Source organism: Leucoraja erinacea, chromosome 5 (assembly GCF_028641065.1).
Source record: "Leucoraja erinacea ecotype New England chromosome 5, Leri_hhj_1, whole genome shotgun sequence".
In the NCBI taxonomy this organism is placed as follows: domain Eukaryota; kingdom Metazoa; phylum Chordata; class Chondrichthyes; order Rajiformes; family Rajidae; genus Leucoraja; species Leucoraja erinaceus.
In genome coordinates this window covers 77,535,123-77,554,518 of record NC_073381.1, presented here as the reverse complement: position 1 = coordinate 77,554,518, position 19,396 = coordinate 77,535,123, and the positions used below count along the sequence as shown (strand labels likewise).

Below are 19,396 nucleotides of genomic sequence, written 5' to 3'. Positions count from 1 at the left end.
TTTGTGTACCTGTACTGTTCTATGTTTAAAATTGGTACGTAGAAACTCTTCACAGAGAATGATTTTTGAAAATAATCATCAGCTTGTTTTATGTGCATTGATTTAAAATTTATTGTCCCTTCCATTTTACACAGTTTTAAAAATGGTTACTTAGCACATGTTTTTAAAACTCTGATAGGAAGTGTGTCAAAGGGAAATCAATGCTGTTGGTGCTGATATTTTTGAAAGAGCTATTGTGCCTGTAGGTGGTGCTGTGGCAGTGGATTACAGTGCACTGAGAGTTTGGTCAAACTTCCATTCACTGCCGGCATCTCCTACTTTTACATTGGCTTCATGCAGTGAGAGTACATTGTGTCAAACTACTATAGCTGACTTTTAACTATAGGCGGCATGGTGGTGCAGCAGTAGAGTTGCTGCCTCACAGAGCCAGAGACTCCGGTTCCATCCTCACCGCGGGTGCTGTCTGTATGGGAAGGAGAAGGAGAAGGAGGAACTGGCAATTAAGGAGCGATCATGAGAGAAAAATGGATGGCAATAGAGGAATGATATAGAGAGAGAAATGGAAAGTCCAAGAAAGATAAACCACCAACATGTGTGGCAAGCGAGCTCATTTTACCATCATCTAGTGGGTATTTTTAAAGCAGAGATATATTGATTCATGATTAGTACAGGTGTCAGATGTTATAGGGAGAAGGCAGGAGAATGGGGTTAGGAGAGAGAGATAGATCATCCATAATTGAATGGCAAAGTAGACTTGATGGGCTGAATTGCCTAACTCTACTGTTCCTTATGACCTTATGACCATCAAACCCTAGAGCTTAATTTCAGTGAGTGGTGGAACAAAATGCTCTAGCCTCCATTTTCATCCTACAAACAAGGAGTTCCCTTCTCCCAGGAGGTAAATGGGGTGAACTTGTTGTAGGGTGAAAGAGGCTCAATAGGGCACAATGTCTGGGTGGGAGGACTGGCATGGGATGGGATGGGACGAACTTGAGCAAATGTAGGAACTAGAAAGGAAAATACAAGTTTTAAAATTACATTCTGAAAATAAACGGAAAAGAATAGATTACTCTTCACTTCTCTCCAATACCACGCCCAATAGTTTAGTTTAGTTTAGAGATGCAGCGTGGAAATCCGCACCGACCAGTGATCCCCGCACACTATCCTACACACACTAGGGACATTTTTACAATTTTTTACCAAGCCAATTAATCAACAAACCTGTACGTCTTTGGTGTGTGGGAGGAAACCGGAACTTCCAGGGAAACCCACGCAGACCACGGGGAAAACGTGCAAACTCCGTACAGACAGCACCCGTAGTCAGGATCGAACCCGGATCTCTGGCGCTGTAAGGCAGCAACTCTACAACTATCCCACTGTGCCGCCCATGATATCTTTCTTCTTCAGTATGAAGAAGGGTTCTGTCCCGAAATGTTATCTAGCTATGTTCACCTGCTTGACCTGCTGTGTTACTACACAACTTTGTGTTCTTTTCCATTCTATTTGTTGGTCTCCCCATCTTTATCCACTTATTTCACCACTATTTATCCGTGCTTGGCCCAAACAATGAACTTTGTGATGTATGCGTATGCCATTGTGATGTATGCCATTGCTCATTAAAAATCGGCTTTTGGTTCTTGCACTATTTGTTCCAGGTGGATAGCACGCAACAAAAGCTTGTCACTGTACCTCGGTACACGTGACAATAAACTAAACTAAACTTCTTTAGGTACCCAAGATAGACACAAAATGCTGGAGTAACTCAACGGGACAGGCAGCATCTCTGGAGAGAAGGAATGGGTGATGTTTTGGGCCGAGACCCTTCCTCAGTTTCGACCCGAAACGTCACCCATTCCTTCTCTCCACAGATGCTGCCTGTCCCGCTGAGTTCCTCCAGCATTTTGTGTCTATCTTCAATTTAAACCAGCATCTGCAGTTCTTTCCTATCCTTTATGTACTCATGTCCTACAGCACTTAAAAAATCAAGCCACACAATCGGAATATTCTGAACATTAAATCCAGTATCAGTAAATTCAAACTATGTGGATTAACACCTACCACGAAGGACATATTTCACCTGTGACACCATTCACATATTGTTCTGTATTACCAACAACCCCCTCACTTGTGTCAGTCACTCACTCTGACACAATGCTAATATTGTTTGAACTGAGGAAGAAATTTACTGCTCTGCACATAATATTGTGCAAAAAGTGAGAAGATAAATTATTGGCCAGGACAGGTTCTCTCCTTCCTTAAATTTCATTTGAACACTGATTTGAACTGGACGGCTGTATCCATTTTGTCACTAGGTCTTTGTTGCTCCTGGCCCAAGTGTGTTGGATTCAAAGACTAGCTCTGAAACTTCCAGGACTCCTTTAATGCTGTTGACTTAGTTCTGGACATGCAATTAGTTACGTGAAAAAAAACAATTGCCTGGAAATTGGAATTCAACCATTTTCAGAACAATAGGCTGGCAAAACACTGTACCCATTCTCCAGCATCTGCAGTTCCTTCTTAAACACTGTACCCATTTAGTTCCCTTGCAAACAATATTGTGAAATTGGCCAAAAGAACATTTGTATTATGTTAGAGTATTTTACACCAGAATTGTCCAGAAAAGGTTCCAACATAATTCCTGGTGGGTCTACACTCAACTAACCCGCTTCATTTCTATGCAGCAATATTTAACTACTAGACTAAGTGGGACCCGTTGGGTCCCAGTCACACGGGAGGCCTGGTCCTCCAACACAACCCATTCCCCAACGCAATATTCCACCCCTCACCCATTCCCCCAATGCAATATTCTACCACTCACCCATAGCCCCCAACTGCTCAGGCGTGGCTCATTTCCCCTCATCCCCGAAGAGAGCGAGGGAAGTAGGGTGTGTGGTGGGGGGCGGGTGTGGGGTGGGAGGGGAGGAACGGTGTGTGTGGGATGGGGAGTGTGTAGGGGGGGGGGGAGGGTGGTGTGGGGGGAGAGGGGTGGGGGGAGAGGGTTGTGGGGGAGAGGGCTGTGTGGGGTGGGGGGAGAGATGTGTATGTGAGCGGGAGGGGTGTGGGAGGGGAGGAGGAGGGGGAGGAGGGATGTGGGAGGGGGTGTGTGTGTGGGGAGGCTGTGTGTGTGTGGTGTGGGGGGGGGGTGTGGTGAGGGGGAGGTGGTGCGGGCGGAGGGGTTGTGGGGGGAGGGGTGTGAAGGGGGATTGTGTGGGGGCGGTGGGGTTTTGGGGCATGGGGGGGTGTGTGGGGGGTGGGGGGGGGGGATATGTGGGCAGGAGGGCTTGTGGGGGGAGGTGTGTGTGGTCGGGGGGGGGAAGTTGTAGGGGGAGAGGGTTGTGTAGGCGGGGGGAGTGAGCTCGGAGAAAAGACGGGGAAGAGCCATGGGGAGAAGGGGATATCACGGGGGGAGGGGGGGAGGGGCCAGCGAGGGCTGGAATTGGCAGTGCAATAGGCACCCACCGCGGGCACTGGTCGCTGGTCATTCTCCTCTACCGGGATCAGTCTCCGCTTTCCGTTTGGTGACATCAGCGACATCACAGACTCTGGGCTGGGCTGAGTCTCCAATTCTGGTGAGGGTATACGACTCTGGGCTGGGCTAGGTCGGGTCTCCGATGCTGGGCTGCTGCTTGGGGTGGGGCTGCTGCTTGGGACTGGGCTACTGCTTGGGGCGGGGCTGCTTGGGACGGGGCTTGGGGCTGGGGCTGCTTGGGGCGGGGTTCCTGCTTGGGGCTGCGGGGCTGCTTGGGGCTGGGGCTGCTGGGGCTTTGGGGCTGGGGGCTGGGGCTGCTTGGGGGCAGGGCTGCTGCTTGGGGTGCGGGGCTGCTTGGGGCTGGGGCTGCTGGGGGGGGGGGCTGCTTGGGGCGGGGCTGCTTGGGGCGGGGCTGCTTGGGGCGGGGCTGCTTCGGGTTCCTCCGGACGATAACAAAATCAGAGTTTTAACTTCTTGGCTTTCTTATTTTACCTGTACATTTTTTCAGAAAATCTTTTACTAAGAAATACACTGTCAAAAGTTCCACCTGTTAATGGATTGTTAAAACTAATTGAGATATATGAAATAAATAGGAATTGGCAGATACTGGTTTATACCAATGATTGACACAAAATGCTGGAGTAACTGAATGGTTCAGGCAGCATCTCTGGAGAGAATGGATGTGTGACATTTCGGGTTGGGTGTGGGCGGTGCTGGCTCGAAGGGCCGAATGGCCCACTCCTGCACCTATTGTCTATTGAGCCTTCTTCAGAAGAAGTTACTCTACCATTTTGTGTCTATCTTTGATATATATGATGTTTACCCAATTTTATCCTTAACTGCAGATTCCTTTCCTTACACAACTCTCACAATAGATGGCAGAACAGTGGAATTAAAAGTATATGTGGAAGAAATATTGTAAAACTGCCCCAAACACACCACCAAATTAACAATGGAAGGATACAAAATGCTGGAATGACTCCGCGGGTCAGGCAGATTCTCTGGAGAACAGGGATTGGTGACATTTCCAGCCGGGACCTTTCTTCAGATTGAAGCAGGGTCTCGACCTGAAAGATCATCTATCTATCTTCTTCAGGGATGCTTCCTGACCTGCTGAATTATACCAGCATTTTGGTAAATCCTTCCTTGGTAAACCAGCATCCGCAGGTCCTTGTTTTGACTTCTTGACCAAATTTACATATATTATCTTTCCGCTGACTGGTTAGCATGCAAGAATAGCTTTTCACTGTACCTCAGTACACGTTTCAATAAAGTATACTAAACTAAACTAAAACTAAACAATATTTAAAAAGGCTCCTTTATCCCAGTGGCCTGTCTGAAATCACAACACTCACTGTTCCGCTCTAATCCATGATTGCTCCTTCATTTGTTACCCTCTGATTAATGGTTACACTAATCACCCAACCCCATCTAAGATTTCCTCCAGCCCCGAAGGTATTTCAAGCTCAAATTATAGTTTGACTGTTGACCCATAAGAATCTTACAGATCCGGGTTGCCCACAACCCATGAATAAAATCCAATGCCTCACTGATCATTGTTGGATTTGTGCATTCATTGCCTTTGTAGTCTTGTCCAATTCTATCATAGAAACATAGAAAATAGGTGCAGGAGGAGGCCATTTGGCCCTACGAGCCAGCACCGCCATTCATTGTGATCATGGCTAATCATCCACAATCAATAACCCGTGCCTGCCTTCTCCCCATATCCCTTGATTCCGCTAGCCCCAAGAGCTCTATCTAACGCTCTTTTTTAATTCATCCAGTGAATTGGCCTTGAATGCCCTCTGTGGCAGAGAATTGCACAAATTAACAACTCTCTGGGTGAAAACGTTTTTTCTCACCTCAGATTTAAATGGCCTCCCCTTTATTCTTAGACTGTGGCCGCTGGTTCTGGACTCCTCCAACATGGGAACATTTTCCTTGCATCTAGCTTGTCCATTTTATAATTTTATATGTTTCTATAAGATCCCTCTCATCCTTCTAAATTCAGTGAATACAAGCCAAGTCTTTCCAATCTTTCCTCATATGATAGTCCCGCCATCTCGGGGATTAACTTTGTGAACCTACGCTGCACTGCCTCAATGGCAAGGATGTCCTTCCTCATATTAGGAGACCAAAACTGCACACAATACTCCAGATGTGGTCTCACCAGGGCCCTGTACAACTGCAGAAGGACCTCTTTACTCCTATACTCAAATCCTCTCATTATGAAGGCCAACATTCCATTAGCTTTCTTCACTGCCTGCTGTACATGCATGTTTACTTTCAGTGACTGGTGTACAAGGTCTCGTTGCACTTCCCTTTTTCCTAATCTGACACTATTGAGATAATAATCTGCTTCCTTGTTCTTGCCGCCAACGTGGATAACCTCACATTTATCAGCACACATTGTTCATACATTAAACCCTTCTAGAATTCTGAAGGAGCAGATTTTCAACTCATGCTGCAGTCAACTGTTTAGTTCTGAACTTTGCCTTATTTGATAGTGGCTAATTCAGTTTAATTCAGGAATAAAACCAAAAAACTTGGATTTTAACAGCTCAGTAATAACAGTACATAGTTTAATTTAGTTTAGAGATTCAGCTGGGACCAGTCCGTCAGCCTACCGCATCCGTGCCAACCAGTGATATCCACACACTATTCTACCCACTCTAGGGACAATTCTTTTTAACCAAAACCAATTAACCTACAAATATGTAAGTCTTTGGAGTGAGGAGGGAAACCAGACAAAACCCCAGCAGGTCAAGGGGAAAATGTGCAAACTCCGTACAGACAGCACTGTAGTCTAGATTGAACCCTGGTGCTGTAAGGCAGCAACTCTAACAAATGATCATCTTTTGGGAAAGGTTTGCAGTGTTGGTGGGTAGGTGATGAAGGGTAAACTCATTATAAAAGTTTGATGGAAAATATGGGCATAAACTGCATTCACAAGCAGTGCAAAACAAAACAATCTGATTGTGCTTTATTTGTTTTTTTATTGTGCCTTACAAGGTATCCATCTCTTTAAGATAGCAATGCCCAATTTAAACCAGAATAAAATAAAATCTTGACAAATCTTAGTTTGCAAAGTTTACACCAATACCCTGTCTGTATTATGTAAAATAATTGTTAGTGTAGTCTGCAAAGGAGAGACACAGCAATAAAAGTTCTTCATGTTAGAGTTGGCAATTAAAGCATTTCCAGCAGTTATTAATTTTGCTGCTGTTTACACTAAATCATTTTATTTCAATTTGTTCCTCTCCAGAAAATAAAGCAAGATAATACTGTTTCTGAAAACTGCGCTTGTTGGCCTGTTCCACTATAACTCTCTGTACTATGGAATACAAATCACCTCACAGCAACTCAATGTTACCTTGGCTGAAAACATTTATTATGAACCAGTTTGGGGGGGAAGAATGCACAGCTTGTAATTCTGCAGTATAATAATGATGTCCAGCCGCTATACCAAAAAATATGCGCTTTAAGTTTTCATCAATAAAGTCAAAACGTACCTCCAAGTCGTTGTCAGGAGGTGGTGATAGATTATTCTTCCTTCCCCTTCCTCGTGACTTCGACCCCGAACTCCTACACGTTCGCTCGTCCAGGTCTTTGATTGGTGTTGATGGTCTCTGCACTGTGTCAAACTCCCCTGCAAAAGCAACCATTCAGATTGCAACCATCACCTTCAGTTTTACTCCACGCAAGGAATGAGAGTCGACCGCAAGTTCACACTGCTGCAGGAACAAAGTGATTCCTGATGATTGCACCGCATTCAGCTTGACAGCGGTTCTGCAGCTGAATAATTATGTATAAAGAAAATACACCAGGCACAGGGAAAACAAACGGTTTGGCGATTTATTTAACTGTTGCCGCAGCCAGAACTATTAACGTTTTGTGATGTGGCGCTTTCACTTTTTATTCCTCTGCTGCGGATATTTGTGCAGACTGTCCAAGAATCTAGGGCACAACTGATGTGATAGTTCTATTAGCTCAAAGTTTACTGTTAGCACCCTGGAAGCTTTGGGAGAACTTGTGCTAGAAACTCAGGGGGTTGTGGCATTCTATCGCAAGTCTTGCAGAGGGCAGTAGAACAGCAATTACTTTTTGTGCCGTGGTAGCACTTTTATTTCACGTATAGAACTATGGCTTCCGTCACATCTGAGCACAAAATCTAGGCTGACACATGGGCAAATTGCTCAGGGAATAATATGCTGTTGAAGGTGACGTCCTCTGGATGAGAGGTCACCGACAACATGGCCTGGCCGACCCTGCAACTCCAGCCCAGTGCCAACACCAGGACAACGGGCCTTCAAGGCCAAGTTGAGGATCTATATTTTAACAACTTTGGACTTGAATCATAAAAAAATGGCAACAGAAACATGGTGACTCGACTATTCCTGCACTTTTGTACTTAAGTTTAATTGTGCGCATGTCTTAAGAGTCATAGAGTGATACAGCGTGGAAACAGGCCCATCGGCCCAACACCGACCAATATGCCCCATCTACACTAGTCCCACCTGCCTGAGTTTGGCCCATATCCCTCTAAACCTATCCTATCCATGTACTTGTCTAAATGTTTCTTGAATGTGGCGATATTACAGTACCTGATATACAATGTGTAGTAAGATTTATTTCCTAAACTGTATGCAAAAAAAAAATCTCATTGTACCTAGGTCCATGTGACAATAAAATACCATTAAACAATTGAACCATTATGTCAAAGTTCAGTTTTACTCTCGTAAGTGAACATAAAAGATCTCCAGTGTTATTTGTTTTGTCAGAGATTGTGTCAGTGATCATATCAGTGTTGGGGTCAGTATTTGGTAGACCCGCAACCCTACACTTCCCTCGCTGGCAACGGTCCACCATGAGTAATGTTAAGGCCTTGCAAAGAAATCCATCAGCTGGAAGAAGTGCGGCCAGATGTGGCCACCGAGGAAATGCAGTCAAATCGCTGCTGGAGCAGGTCGGAAATGGCTAGGCGACCAGCCCTAGGGTGGGCATGCACGGGAATAGAGAAATATTCCTCGTGAAACTATCATTTGTCTATTACATGAAAGTGAGATGCCTCATCTGGGACTTCTGTTGGAATATCACATCTGTGGATTTTCAGCTCCACTCTTTTAGTAAGCTGGTCTGCTTCTCCTTCAAACTTCTTGCATCAAATTTTATAAAATATTTAAAAAAAAAAAAAAAAAATTTCTGCTAGGTTTTCACTGTGGAAGCTTCATCATATATATGATTTCTTTTTTAAGTCCATGCAAGAACACATATTGCAATTCTACCTGTGGAATGTTTACTTGCTACCTGGTGGTTTTCTCATTCAGTTGAGATTGAATGAGCTGCTGAATGGAATGACGATTGTGCAAAACTAGGGGTGACTCTCCATATTTCCTACTCTCCGTCCTTCCATGCTTTCACCCCTCATGCCATCAGCAAGGCTCGCTTTGATTGCGAGGTTCTCCACTGAGGTGGGCCTACTCCCTTTTGCTGGGGGAACCCTTGTCCTGCCTTTGTACAAAGGTAATGTAGAGGGTGGGGCAGCTTTTAAGAGCACACAGAGCTAGATTCCCCGCATGCCAGTGTGTGAAAGTAAATTAAGCTGCCAAATGCTGTTGAAGTGATTTGGTGTGCAAAGCTCTTTAAAGATGTCAGTACTTCAAGGGGTTTTGGTTGGAACTTGCAATGGATTTTCAAATAGACATCTAGGTACTACATAAATGTGATGCAAGTTTCTGCTTCTATCAACCTTCCAGGGAGAGAATTCCAGGCCCTTACCACCATTCAACTCCTCTTTAATCCTTCTCCCAGTCTTTGCCTTTTGACTACTCTGTAAAAGCAATTAGATCCTTCTGTGTTATTCTATCTGGGCCCCTCATAAATTATAGACCTCAATTATGCCTGCCGTCAGTCTCCAAAAAGTAACTCTAGTTTATCCTTTTTCCTCCGCTAAATGTTCAAATTCTGGCAATATCTTAGTAAATCTCTTCAGTACTCTCTCCAGAGCAATCATACCTTGAGTTGTGGTGACCAGAACTGTACTCGGTGATCCAGCTGTGGGCAGACACATGTTGTTTACATATCTAATAAAGCTACACATCTGAATACCTAGCATATCTGCACCAAAATGGGTTACACATGTTCTGCGAATCTTCATCTAGCCTGCAGGACAATCTCAATAATAATCCTGAAAGAGTATTAAAATTACTAGTAGTGTTATTTTTTAAAAAAATGAACATTTTTAGGTAAGAGCAACAATAACACGTTGGAATTATTTTTTTTAAAGTAGAGTAAAGTATTTCTTCTTTTTAAGTATTGATGCCCAATAGTGTCTATTATTAGATGTGTATCTAAGAGAGAGAGAGACCACACAGCCCAGGGATCCCACATAATTACCCATGTTTAGTGAGTGCAACTGAAGGGTGTTACAGAAAAATGTTAACAGGAAACAGAACAGGTTTTAAAGCACTTATTGTTATGTCTCAATAATGAAAAACAGTCTAACTCTTTGGAATGGAAAAAGAAAATGTCTATGATTGAAGAAGAATGATAAGCTTCCTTAATCAAAAATCTGTACGCTTGCCAAAGACAACTGGAAAAAAAATAGAGACTTTACATTCAAGAATGTTCCACTTTCTCGAGAAAGCTTTGATATCAGAGTTCAAATGCCCTCAATTAAAACAGTCAAACTCTGGAATAATAGAGTATGCTGTTTTCACACTGACATTAATAGAAATTACTAGCTCCATCTTAAATTCACTATGGAGACGTCAAATGATGTAGTACAACCGGTACACATCAAAGATAGCTTTTTTAAAGCATAAATTAATGCAAGAATGAATAAAACATTAAAGCATCAATGGAAACTCGAAAATAAACGCATCATATTGTTGTTGTCTCTTTCAGTCTGTACTTTGCTTCAGATAGTTCACTGTGCCTTTGTGTGTTAGTTATTTACTAAATTGGAAACCTGCTTCTGTTTAACTCAGCCTGGCTGTATTCACTTTATGGCTAAACCTCAACATCACACACCATATAATAAAATGCTGAACCATACAAATCTATCAACAACATTGGTTATTGTCTGTGCTTAGTGCTGTGCTCTGTGCTTAGCTTTCACTTGGAGCAAAGGCAATTTGCTGTGCTACACCCACACAGCTCAATTGCCGTCAGTATATGTGCATGTCTGTTGCGTTTTACGGTACCAACTGGAACTCATTTAAACAAAATATCCAAATCAGAGGCACTAGCTTTCCCTCTGTCAGGCTAACTCCATAAATACATGTTTCTGCTTTGGAGGAGCAAGTGCAGTAGTCAGCACTAAAGGGTTTGTTTTGACAAGTATAAACCAAGCTGCTGGACTTTCTGTTTTCTCCCTACCCCCAATCAACAGTTTGAAAGCAGTACCTTGGAGCTTGAGCAACTGCAAAAAGTCCTGACAACGGCAAAAAAAAATCCATAAATCGTGAGAGAATTAAATTCATGTGAGTTTTTTTTTTGCACGTTACAATGCTGAAATATAGATTATACGTAAGTTGCCAGCACTTTACAGCCCGAAGAATACTTTAAAGGCACTTGCAGTCAAAAATGTATTGTGTTATTGAGCTAATTTAAACCAGGGCATTTTTTACTTTGTCTAAAAGTTGATGATATTTGATCTTCTCGTGGTCTTGAACGATTGACTACGGTACAAAGAAAAAGGAAGCCCTTTACCTCCAGGAAGATCTGTTGCTGGTTGTCCAGTGATGTTGGGAGGAGGTTGTAGCTGGTATGTTGTTGATGTTGAAGAGGTACCATCAACTGCATCATTTGAGGTCATATATGTGCCATATGTTGCAGACGGATAATACTGTGCATACTGGTTTTGGCCAAATGTAGTGTAGCCAGGGTAATCCTAAATTTAAAAAAAATACAGACTTATGTTATGTCTCTTTCATTGAACCAAGCATACGGTTACACTGTTCAATCAAACTTCACAATTATCACCCTGACCAGAAATGAAACTGAGCAGAATAAGTCCTGACACCTATCCTTTCTCTCCAGAGATGCTTCCTGACCCATTGATTTACTCCAGCACTTTGTGTCTAATTGTCAAATAAAGTTGAACTTGGGCAATAAATATACCAATTAAAAGATTTGTCCTTGGTTGCTTGAGGTCATATTTTGCATATGCCTGAATTGACAGCAGAGGCAATGGGGCCTGGGAGGCAGATTAGTGCACCAGTCAGCAGTAGACAATTAATTTTAGTTGTCTTCTGTGCTAGGGCCTAATTATCTCTATGGGCTGCAATCAGAAATTGGGGGGCAATCTTTGGTTACGATGTATCTCAACCATATGAGCTCAAGGCTTTTCACACCCGTTTTGAACAAAATGTTCCACCTAGACATGCTCTCCACCTTCTCATCTTTTATTCGCTCTGACAGACATATCTCTGTAGCAGAAGACAGAAGTGCCTACAAGAGGTAAACCCATGGAAAGCAGCCATCCTAGATAGAGTCCTTGGACAGGTTCTGAAGTCATGGTCTTGTATTCACTGGAATTTAGAAGAATGGGAGGGGATCTTATAGAAACATGTAACATTCTTATGGGATTGCACAGGCTAGATGCAGGAAGAATGTTCCCGATGTTGGGGGAGTCCAGAACCAGGGGTCACAGTTTAAGAATAATGGGTGGGCCATTTTGGACTGAGATGAGGAAAAAAAAATTCACCCAGAGAGTTGTGAATCTGTGGAATTCTCTGCCACAGAAGGCAGTGGACGCCAATTCACTGGATGTATTCAAGAGAGAGATATAGCTCTTAGGACTAATAGAATCAAGGGATATGGGGAGAAAGCAGGAACGGGGTATTTAGGATGATCAGCCAAGATCATATTGAACGGTGGTGCTGGCTCGAAGGACCGAATGGCCTACTCGTGCATTTTTTTTCTCTATGTTTCTATGTGCCAATCACCTGGCCACAGTCTATGCCGACATCTTCAAACTCTCGCCTTTAACAGCCTACTGTCCCCCATCTGCGTCATGGTGTTCCATCTGCAACTGACTACTAGACATGCTGACTGGCAGACCTCAGTCAGTTGCAATTGTTCATAACCTTTCCTCCATTTGACCCTCCACATTGGTTTCTTTCCCCTCAAGGTTGAGTTCTCAGTCTCTTGCTCTGCTCCCTGTACGCTCAGTGCTCACTTGGATCTTTGAGAAGCACCAATCAAAGAGAAGCAGGGAGAAGAGATTATTGGCTGAAACCCATGGGAAAGGTGTCAGACGGGAAAAACAGGTTAAAACTGAGGAATTTGATTTGTAATTTGGCAAATTAGGCAATTTATCAGTCAATATAAATTAGGCAATTTATCAGTCAAATTAAACTAACTAGTGAGTGGGGGGATTGACAAATTGGGAGTATAAAGATGGAGTTGAAGGGGAAGTGAGTAAAGGAAAAAAAAAGACAAAAGATTCTCGAATTAATAGGAAGGAAAGTTCGAGAAGGGCTAAGAGAGTAAAGTCAGGGCCAATTGCGAGCGGTGTGAGAGGAGAGGGTCAAAGTGTTGTATATGAATGCGTGACGTATAAGAAATAAAGTGGACGAGCTTGAGGCTCAGTTAGAAATTGGCAGGTATGATGTTGTGGGAATTACAGAGACATGGCTGCAAGAGGGCTAGGGCTGGGAACTAAATATTCAAGGGTATACCTCCTGTCGAAAAGACATGTAGGTGGCCAAAGGGGGTGGGGTAGCTCTGTTGGTGAGGAATTAAATTCAGTCCCTTGCAAGGGGTGACATTGAAACAGGAGATGTGGTATGGATAGAACTAAGAAATTGTAAGGGTAAAAATACCCAAATGGGAGTTCTCTACAGGCCCCCAAACACTAGGGGTGCAAGTTGAATCAGGAGTTGAAATTGGCATGTGGTAAAGGTATCGCTATGGTTGTTATGGGAGATTTCAACATGCAGGTAGACTGGAAAAATCAGGTTGGCACTGGACCCCAAGAAAGGGAGTTTGTGGTGCGCCTCTGTGATGGATTCTTAGAGCAGCTTGTATTGGTGCCTAGCAGGGAGAAGAGAATTCTGGATTTAGTGTTATGTAATGAACTGGATCTGATAAAGGAACTTGAGGTTAAGGAGCCATTAGGAGGTAGTGACCTTAATATGGTCAAGTTTAATCTACAATTGGAGAGGGGGAAGGGTAAATCGGAGGTGTCAGTGTTACAGTTGAATAAAGGGGACTATGGAGCCATGATGGAGGAGCTGGCCAAAGTTGACTGGAAAGATACCCTGGCAGGGATGACAGTGGAACAACAATGCTACAGGAAGGATGTCATTATGCAGATAATCGCAGAGAGGATTTCTGAGGATATTGCCAGGATTCGAGAGCCTGAGCTCTAGGGAGAGTTTGTACATGTTTGGGCTTTATTTCTTGGAGTGCAGGAGGCTAAGGGGTGATATTCACACAAAGGGCGGTGGGTGGATGGAGTGAGCTGCCAGAGGAGATAGTTGAGGCAGGTACTATCACAATGTTTAAGAAACACTTACAGGTACGTGGATAGGTCAGGTTTAGAGAGATATGGGGCAAATGCATGTAGATGGAGCATGTTGGTCGGTGTGGGCAAGTTGGGCCGAAGGGCCTGTTTTCACGTATGCAACTTAATGTTATAGGGGTGTATTAGTTCATGAGTGGAATTGATAGCGCAGTCTTTTACCCAGGGTAGGGGAATCAAGAACCAGAGGATATACGCTTAAGGGGAGAGGGGGTATTTTTAATATGAACCTGAGCCCAGGAGACTCGGGACTGGTGTGAGATGAGGTCAGTCTGGGTCTGATGCCAGGTGGTTCTGATGTTTCTCTTCACATTCACTAGTGCTGGAGGGAGAGCTGGGCTTGTTTAGAAGGATGAGAGGGGATGTTAGTGAAACATATAATATTATTAGGGGATTGGACACGCTAGAGGCAGGAAACATGTTCCCGACGTTGGGGGAGTCCAGAACCAGCGGCCACAGTTTAAGAATAAGGGTTGAGCCATTTAGAACGGAGATGAGGAAAAATGTTTTTCACTCAGAGGGTTGTGAATCTGTGGAATTCTCTGCCTCAGAAGGGAGTGGAGACTGGTTCTCTGGATGATTTCAAGAGAGAGTAAGATAGAGCCCTTAAAGATAGCAGAGTCAGGGGATATGAGGAGAAGGCAGGAACGGGGTATTGTTTTTGGATGATCAGCCATGATCACATTTAATGGCGGTGCTGGCTCAAACCAAATGGCCTACTCCTGCACCTATTGCCTATTGTTTGTCTACCCTCTGACAAAAAACACTGTAAGGATCAGCAGTTAAGGGGTATGGAGGGGGGGAGTGGGAAACTGCTGGCAGGCCTTTCAAAGACGCGACTTTCAGGAAGGGAAGGGTAGATGAATGAATCACACTCCTCTACCCTTCCCATGGAATAAATAGTTTGAGTTTGAGTTCAGTTCAGTCTATGTCATGTGTACCAAGTTACAGTGAAAAGCTTTTGTTACCACCAGATAATTATGTGAACTGTGAATTATAACCATGCATTGTGCTCATTGTCTAATCTTCGTTGTGGCACAAAGCTGTAAATTATATTATTGTGCAATGTACGTATATAAAATGTGATTTATTGTTCCTCAAAAAAAAAGTTTTGATGGTCAGTGAACTGGGTGTTTAAAACACTAAATAAGCTACTAAATTAATATCTACATACAAGAAGTAAAAAATGGCATTGATTAAATACGAGAAGATGACCAATGTCTTGATTTGTGAATGTTTGCTCGCCAGCTCCAACAGGAACTGGTTGGATTTTTTTTTATGAATGAAAATTGTGGGGTACGATGAGATCAGGCAATATTCTGCAACATATCTGACTTTGTTGAATGCACAAGCACTAATGGTTTACAATGATGAATTCTATGCTGCTGCTCGCATTGAACAACCTGCAAAATAGAGCTAGATTTACGGTGCAATTTAATGTGACTTCCTCTATGGATGGATGCTAAAATGAGAATCTGGTGTCAATGGACAAATTGATTACAGGCAGATTAATTCCTGAGATGGGGAGGGGAGGGTGAGGTGAGGGGTTGTCATTTGAGGAGAGGCTAAACAGACTAGGCCTCAACTTTCTTGAACGGAGAAGAATGAGACATGATGTCACTGAAAGGCACAGAAAATCTGAAGAAGCTTGACATGGTTTGTTGCAGGGATAATGTTCTCTCTGGATGGCGTGTTTAGAACCAACAACGACAATCTCAAAATAAGGACAAAGTCATTATTCTTGACTAATTCAGGATTTCTTTTCTCAGAGAGCAGCCTATTTTGGGGAAACTAAATCTAAAAGACCTGTGTACACCCAGCTGCTAAATGTATATGGAACAAGTACATAATTTAATAGATTTTAAGGAGTCGGTGGATACTCTTGACCTTATTAAATGGTAGAATTTGGCATGGGGGGGGGGGGGGTTAAATGGAATAATTTTGCTTCGAATACTTAAGTTTCATGGTTTCATCTTTTCTTATAACTTAGGAGGCTTTTTTAGCCTGTCGTATCCATACCGGCTACCAGAGGAATCACATCCCCACGTTAATTTCCCCCTTTACCTATTCCCTCTACATTGCCAAAGAATGTTCCTCAGATTCCATCTCCTGACTCTATCTACACTTCACACTGCCCCGGCATGTCTACCAGCATAATCAAGGACAATTCTCTACCCGGTCACTCCCTCTTCTCCCCTCTCCCTTAAGGCAAGGGGTACAGCAGTGTGAAAATGCACACCTTCAGATTCAGGGACAGTTTCTTCCCAGCTGTTATCAGGCAACTGAACCATCCTACCAACAACTAGAGAGTGGACCTGAGTTATTATCAACCTCATTGAAGACCCTTGGACTATCTGTAATTGGATTTTACTGGACTTTATCTTTTACCAAACGTTATTCCCTTTATCATGTATCTGTAAACTGTAGACGGCTCCATTGTAATCATGTATTATCTTTCCTCTGACTGGTTAGCATGCAACAAAACGCTTTACTGTACCAGGTGAATATCCAGGGGAAATGTATTCTTGGGAAAACATCCCAGGCGTCAGTACTGAACTTCTAGCTGCACCATAGAGTGTCTAGATTCTCAAGTTCCAGTTATTTGTTGCTCTGTGCATTATAAATCCACAGCAACGATAGTTTTCAAAGTGTTCAAGGAGCTTGTTGAACCCCTTGTCAATGCTATAAACCTACTTGACCTTTACATAAATGTTTAGATAATGGAGATTCTGCCTTTCCTTTTTACTAAGTACTTCAAAGCGTAATGCATGAGAGCTCCCATGTATAAATGGAGCAAAAAAAACCCGTAGATATTGGAAATCTGAAAAAAGAAGTCTAGAAGCACTGAGGAGGTCAGATAGCATCTAAGGGGAGAGAAGCAATCCAGACCAAGGAGACGTCACCATACAGTAGCTGGGAAAGCCAGTAGATAAGCAGGTGACGTTGCTGAGATGGCTGGTGGGAGGGGGCCAATGGTTATCTGAAATGGTTACATTCAATGTTCTTCTGGGGTTACGTCTGTTCTGTTTCCTGCATTTCTGCTCTCTCACCCTCCCTTCCTCGTCTGAACAGAAATAGGGTTTCCTGATCTTTTGTTTCAACCCCGGCAACCTGCCTATTCAATAGACCATTCTCTATAACTTCCACCCCTTCCAAAATAATTCAATTAGCAGATCCTCTGGGAAAAGAAAGTCTGAATAATCCTGCACATCGTTTTGAGATTGTCTTTGTTGGTTCTAGAAGGCACTCCATTCAGTGACAATATCCTCTCTGCATTAACCACCTCAAGCTGCTTACGAATGTTAGTGTATATCCCCAACCCCCCCCCCCCCCCCCCCCCCCCTCTCGGTTTTCCAAAGGACCATTACTTTCATGACACCTGGTCTGTTCTTCCATCTCCACAAACCACTCCTCTTCCTCCGACACTTCGACGTGCAACCACAGGAGACATAAACCCCCTCCCCTTCACCTCTTCCTTTCCCACCCTCTTTCTAGTCAAAGTGATGATTCAATTGCACTTCTTCCAATTTAGCGAATTGCATTTGATGCTCCCAAAATGGTCACCTTTTTATTGGAGAAAGCAAGTACATTGGGTGAACGTTTTGCAGAATATTTCTGTCCAGTTCTCAAGGGCAACTCTGAACTTCCCGTTGCTTGTCACTTTAAATCTCTGTCTGATTCTTACCCTAACCACTCTCATTATCCTCCTGCCTTGCTGCAATGGTGCCATGAAACTTCTTCCATTCGAGGACATTGAATGAATGAATGAACGAATTAATACTTTGTGGTACGATATGATACGATAAAAAAACGTTATTCATCCCCGGAGGGAGATTGGTCTACCAACAGTCACAACACACAACGAGGTACACAAAAACGTGATATTAAAAGTGAAAACATAAAGAAAAAGACAAGCGACTGTTGTCTGGCTGCCGTATGCATAGCGCCTTCACCGGAACAAATGAACAAACACAGACTTAGTGCCCCCTCCCTCACACCGGGTCCCCCTTTGTTCTCTCACCATCCCTCAGGCGGTCCCTCCAAGTCGGGTCCCCATTGTCTTCCCTTCCCCCCTCCTTACGCTCATCGACCATTGATCACGGGTCGATCGTGAGCCCCGCTGTCGAGACTCCCATCGCTGCAGAGGTTCTCCCCGCCATCGTCGCTCCTTTGGCCCAGACAGGCACCTGCCGCCCCCCGGCTTCTCCGGCGAACCAGGCCAACCAGAGCGCGTTCCGGTCGGCAGTGGCGTGGTTATTTGGCGGGTGGATCGGACCTGCGCGGCTCCCTGGGACATGCCCGCTGCATGCGTGGCTCCCTGTGACACTCCCGCCATGCGCACGGCTCCTCGGGCCAATTTATTGTCACGTGCGATGAGTCACAGTGACATTTTTTGAAGAATCGCCACATAAAGGGCGTAGACAAAATTACAAGGTATCCCACGCCAGCTCCTTTGTTCTGATCCCTTCTACATCCTCTCCCCCTCCCTCTCTGTGGTTCCCACATGCCGGGCCCTTTGTTCTCTTTGTTCTTTCCCTCTCTTCCCCCTGTCCTCCTTTGTTCTTCCCCCTCTCCCCCCCCACCTCACTGTGGTTCCCCCACACCAGGACTTCCTTTGTTCCCAGCGGCGCATCTTCTGGCTTCTTGAGGCCTTCGGGATTTAATATTAGATTCACCAAATTCAGATAACCACCATTTTCATTCTACCTCTCCACTGTATTTTTATCTTTTAATTGGTTTCTGTTCTCTTTTCCATCTCCATCAGCATCTCCATTTTTAAGATAATTGCTGCCTTGCTAACATTCATCGGCATCCTACCATCCCCTTTGTCCTCTCCATCCCTTCCCCTCTCTGCAACTCAACATATTGGGCTTCTCACATTCCCGTTACTGATGAAAGATCCTTGATATTAAACGTTGTTGCTGTTTCTCATTCCCCAGGTATTGTCTGACTCGCTACTTCAGCAATTTTTGCTGAAAGCTTTAGCTTCAGATCTGTATACTGCTAACTTCTAAAAGGAACATTTACGGTAGGAAATCAAGGGAAGGGAAGTAGATTGAATGGCAGGTCCTCATCTCACCAACAATCTTTCCCTGTACTTGCAAGCACCTACATTATTTAGCCTTTGACTAGCGTTGCTAACTTTTCCACTCCTAAATAAGAGACAAAAGGTCAAAATAAGGGCCAAATTCCCGACGACAATTCGTTGACCGACTCGGCCGTGGCTGGGTGAATGATGAGTTGGCCTGGGTGCTGGACTGCACACAAATCCCAGCCAGCAGGCCAGCTGAGGAGTTTTGGCCCGGGCCGCGCAACATTGTGTGCAAAGTCCGGCACCCCATCCAACTCATGAACTGATGATTGGCCATGAGAAGGAGGGGTGGTAGTGTTGGCGG

At 44.0% G+C, this 19,396-nt stretch overlaps 1 protein-coding gene across 44 annotated transcripts in view; it reads right to left on the bottom strand.

Moving 5' to 3' along the window:
- Positions 1-19,396, bottom strand: part of eya4 (EYA transcriptional coactivator and phosphatase 4) — a 408,000-nt gene that overhangs the window by 77,068 nt on the left and 311,536 nt on the right. For 32 of the 44 annotated variants that reach the window (XM_055635975.1, XM_055635976.1, XM_055635979.1 and 29 more), the window contains 3 exons: positions 11,183-11,363; positions 9,485-9,523; positions 6,982-7,118 (listed from right to left, as the gene is read on the bottom strand). In XM_055635975.1, the coding sequence (XP_055491950.1) occupies positions 6,982-7,118; positions 9,485-9,523; positions 11,183-11,363 (357 nt within the window). The remainder of the gene's footprint in view (positions 1-6,981; positions 7,119-9,484; positions 9,524-11,182; positions 11,364-19,396) is intronic. The other 12 variants (XM_055635982.1, XM_055636014.1, XM_055635983.1 and 9 more) reach the window with 1 other exon arrangement.